General features: G+C 47.7%; 1 protein-coding gene across 2 annotated transcripts in view; it reads right to left on the reverse strand.

Moving 5' to 3' along the window:
• The window catches only part of MRPL45 (mitochondrial ribosomal protein L45), a 45,087-nt gene continuing 40,197 nt past the window's right edge, over positions 1-4,890 (reverse strand). The window contains exons 6-9 of one of the 2 annotated variants that reach the window (XM_011959840.1): positions 3,976-4,024; positions 2,004-2,153; positions 510-683; positions 1-292 (exon numbers count right to left, since the gene is read on the reverse strand). In XM_011959840.1, the coding sequence (XP_011815230.1) occupies positions 206-292; positions 510-683; positions 2,004-2,153; positions 3,976-4,024 (460 nt within the window). In that variant the 3' untranslated portion in view covers positions 1-205. The remainder of the gene's footprint in view (positions 293-509; positions 684-2,003; positions 2,154-3,975; positions 4,025-4,890) is intronic. The other variant, XM_011959841.1, reaches the window with a different exon arrangement.

Raw genomic sequence — 4,890 nt, forward strand, 5'->3', positions numbered from 1 at the left:
GAAGAGTGTACATGGCCATGTTATACCTGCCACCTGCTAGGGCCCAGCCATCAGCCATGGTTGCTGAGGATGAGACTACTGAAAAGACCTGAGCATGATGGGAGAGAACAAAGGTAGTTCTTTTTATAGCATGATGGGAATGGGAGACTTCAAAGCTTCCAGCAGCCTCATCACCCAGGCTTCACCCAAGAAGTCATTTTTGTCATCAGGCTAGCTGAGGCTTCTGGGCCTCTCCTTGTGCCTCTTCATATTCTTCTTCCGGTTTCAGCTGAGGGCCAGGGATCATCACCGTCTGAAAGAGTAGGATGCCAAGTTACCCACCAACCAAGGCCATGGCTAACCCAGAAGAACTTCATCCCCTTCTCCCACCCATCCATCCACCCACCCACCAAGCCTTCCCTTCCCCGGTGGTGAATCACCCCCTCTTGCCACTAGGGGGAGCCCAACAGAGTGGCTTAGGAGACCCCAAGTACTGCCTCAGCTCTCTTAAACCACGCAAGCCACCTTACCTTAAGGATGGGCTGCTTAGGGGGTGCCCATGGGGGAACGATCTTGCTATGCATTCTCCAGCTTCCATATGGGTTTGTCAACTGCTTTTCGAATACAACATACTCCAGGACATCCTTGGGTACATCTTCCTGTCCATACATCAACCGGCCAAACCGGTCATAGATGGCCAGAGTCTGCAAGGATAAAAGCAAATCTGGCCTCTTAGTTTTTTTGGTGTGTGAGTGTGAGTTGTTTGTTTTTTTGCCCCCCAATCTTTTTTTTTTTTTTTTTGAGACGGAGTCTAGCTCTGTCGCCCAGGCTGGAGTGCAGTGGCCCGATCTCAGCTCACTGCAAGCTCCGCCTCCTGGGTTCATGCCATTCTCCTGCCTCAGCCTCCCAGGTAGCTGGGACTACAGGCGCCCGCCACCTCGCCCGGCTAATTTTTTGTATTTTTTAGTAGAGACGGGGTTTCACCATGTTAGCCAGGATGGTCTCGATCTCCTGACCTCGTGATCCGCCGGTCTCGGCCTCCCAAAGTGCTGGGATTACAGGCTTGAGCCACCGTGCCCGGCCTCTTTTTTTTTTTTTTGAGATGGAGTCTCACTCTGCTGCCTTGGCTGGAGTGCAGTGGTACGATATTGTCTCACTGCAACCTCCGCCTCCTAGGTTCAAGTGATTCTCCTGCCTCAACCTCCTGAGTAAGTGAGAGTACAGACACACACTATCATGCCTGGCCAATTTTTCTATTTTTAGTATACATGGGGTTTTGCCATGTTGGCCAGGCTGGTCTTAAACTCCTGACCTTGTGGTCTGCCCGCTGTGGTCTCCCAAAGTGCTGGGATTACAGGTGTGAGTTACTGTGCCCAGCCAGAAAAAATCTTAATGGGTAGAAAAAAAATTATCTTGGAATTCTGAATCTAGGACTATCTGATCAACTACTGACACTTTACTCTTACAGGTTCTTTGACAGGGGGCAGGGATAGAGGAAGTCAAGACCAAGAAGGAGTGGGGCACAATGGCTCATGCCTATAGTCCCAGCACTTTGGGAGGCTGAGGTGGGCAGATCACTTGAGCCCAGGAGTCTGAGACCAGCTTGGGCAAAATGACAAGACTGGTCTCTACAAAAAATACTAAAATTAGCCAGGCGTGGTGGCATGCCCCTATAGTCCCAGCTACTTGGAGGCTGAGGTGGGAGGATTGCTTCAGCCCAGGAGGTTGAGGCTGCAGTGAGCCATAATCACATCACTGCACTCCAGCCTGGGTGACAGAATGAGACCCTATCTTGGAGGAAAAAAAAAAACACAGGAAGGGTGGGAGAGAATATCCTCACACATGTCTTAGTAGAGCCAACACGTAACAGTGGGAAGGCGACAGCAGCACAGCAAGGAAGACAGATCACAGTGTACCTTTTGCTACTATTTACAGTCCTGGGCAACCACACCCAGCACTCCAGAGGGAGGTGCCCAAGTTCAGTGTGAAGAAAAGCTGGGAGGAAGGCAGACTAGTGCCTCTACCTGCCGGGTGTGCATGCGTACGGTGACCTGGCCGTACACGTTGCCCTGATTCATCATACTTGAACAGCGAACTTGAACAACATGGGAGGGCTCTAAAGATTCCACGAAGCTCCAGCGGACGGTCTTATATTTGATGTCCCAGGTCATGTCCTAAGGGCAGAGGAGAACAAGTTCAACTGGATTTTTCCCTCCCTTTAAGGAAGCTGGTGCTGCCACACTGCTCTTACTTCCTGCAAGACTACAGCCAACAGGCAGCACATTTCCCACCACATACTCTCTTGTGCCTGTTCTCTCTCGCACCTTCCTAAGTTTTGATTAAGCTATTGGTCAAGTTCACCTGACAACTCTCTCTTTATCTAAATCACAACTTCAGACCCACCTTCCTCTTTGAGCACCCTTCCCCAAATCAATGAAAACCACATTCCAAACTGCCAGCATGCCCAATATACCATCATCCCTCCCATACACTTTCATAATCTGGCAATTATTGCATGTACTTGTGTTGACTGCATATATATATATTTTTCCCACTCACCTATTAACAATGAAAAGTGGGAATTTTACAGGACTTAAGGGCTAAACTGCTAGGACTGGGGAAGACTTATAGAAACTGAAATTCTACTGATAGAAACTCAAGGTTCTTTTTTTTTTTTTTTGAGATGGGAGTCTCGCTCTGTTGCCAAAGCTGAAGCACAGTGGCGCGATCTCGGCTCACTGCAAGCTCCACCTCCCAGCTTCACACCATTTTCTTGCCTCAGCCTCCCAAGGAGCTGGGACTACAGGCACCCGCCACCATGCCCCGCTAATTTATTTGTATTTTCAGTACAGATGGGGTTTCACCATGTTAGCCAGGATGGTCTTGATCTCCTGACCTTGTGATCAACCCACCTCAGCCTCCCAAAGTGCTGGGATTACAGGCGTGAGCCACTGCACCCAGCCCCAAGTTCTTATTCTTGAATCTCTAACTGAACCACAAAGTTCTTTATCCTTGGGGGTCCCTCCAAGTGCCTCACACTGCTGTTACCACTCAATATAAGCCTCATGAACTCTGGTTAAATCCTTCATGATAGTGCAGGCATATGGAGATGTGGCCTCATATAGCCCATATCCAAGCCTCAGGATGCTCCTGCAGTGTCATGACTGCTGGCTGAGGGACCTCTTTTATTCACCAGGGCCCTTACCAGAGTCCGTGTCAAGACATCATCATTCAGCTACAAGCAATGAAACTTCAGCTTGTACCTTAAACTTCCTACACTCTCAAAACTGATCCTTCTTAAGAGAAACCAGGCAGGGCACGGCGGGGCTCATGCCTGTAATCCCAGCACTTTGGGAGGCCAAGGTCAGTGGATCACCTGAGGTCGGGAGTTTGAGACCAGCCTGACCAACATGGAGAAACCCCGTCTCTACTAAAAATACAAAATTAGGCCATGTGCGGTAGCTCAGACCTGTAATCCCAGCACTTTGGGAGGCTGAGGTGGGCGGATCACAAGGTCAGAAGATTGAGACCATCCTGGCTAACACGGTGAAACCCTGTCTCTACTAAAAATACAAAAAATTAGCTGGGTGTGGTGGCGGGTGCCTGTAGTCCCAGCTAGTCAGGAGGCTGAGGCAGGAGAAAGGCATGAACCCAGGAGGCGGAGCTTGCAGTGAGCCCAGATCTCGCCACTCCACTCCAGCCTGGGCGACAGAGCAAGACTCTGTCTCAAAATAAATAAATAAATAAATCATTAGGCGGGCATGGTGGCGGGTGCCTGTAATCCCAGCTACTTGGGAGGCTGAGGCAGAAGAATCGTTTGAACCCGGGAAGTGGAGGTTGCAGTGAGCCAAGATCGCACCATTGCACTCCAGCCTGGGCAACAAGAGTGAAAATCTGTCTCAAAAAAAAAAAAAGAAAAGAAAAGAAAAACCAGAGACGATGTCTAGAATCTGTCCACTCAGTCACCCCACAGTTCTAAGGAGGATGAGAACTTACTGGAAAACAGTGTTCAGTTACCAAGGTATGAAGTCGGTCATGGTCTGAGCTACAAAAGAAAACAATAAATATCATTGACTACTGCTCTTATAATACCCTGTATGAAGACTGAAAATGGAAAACAATTCATTTTTATAAATGTTTTCAGCAAATCTTGTATAAGCCAGGTATATAATATGCTAAATTCTAGGGGCACAAAGACAAACAATAATGTGATTTACCAGAAAACCCTGAGATCTAGTAGCAGAATAAAATTATATTACAAAAAAAAAAATTTTTTTTTAAATTAAATTTAAATCTAAGGAGCAGGAGGAAATTTCTCTAAAATTACCATATATCCTTAAGATGGGTACCCTCATTGGGACATAGGACCTGATTTTTGCTCTAAGCTGGTATGAGCAACAAAGTTCAACACAAGTAACAATCAATAGCTTGATTTTATCTCCTCTTGCCTCTGACCTAGCATCAGTACCATCTGGCTTGGCCTTATATCTTTTTTTTTTTTTTTTTTTTTTGGAGTCAGAGTCTCGCTCTGTCGCCAGGCTGGAGTGCAGTGGCGTGATCTCGGCTCACTGCAACCTCCACCTCCCGGGTTCAAGCGATTCTCCTGCCTCAGCCTCCTGAGTAGCTGGGACTACAGGCGCATGCCATGACGCCCACCTAATTTTTGTATTTTTAGTAAAGATGGGGTTTCACCATGTTGTTGGCCTTGTATCTTATAATCTCATCTTTGAACCTAGTCAAAGATAATCATGTCTTTCCTGGTCCTATTATCTCTCCTCTATCTTGCTGCTGCCAGAGTGGCCAAGTTATGCTGACTCTATACAGTAATAGTTAGAAAAACACAAAACAGCCAGGCGCAGTGGCTCACGCCTGTAATTCCAGCACTTTGGGAGGCCGAGACGGGTGGATCAC

This window comes from Colobus angolensis, unplaced genomic scaffold (assembly GCF_000951035.1).
Source record: "Colobus angolensis palliatus isolate OR3802 unplaced genomic scaffold, Cang.pa_1.0 Scaffold50, whole genome shotgun sequence".
In the NCBI taxonomy this organism is placed as follows: domain Eukaryota; kingdom Metazoa; phylum Chordata; class Mammalia; order Primates; family Cercopithecidae; genus Colobus; species Colobus angolensis.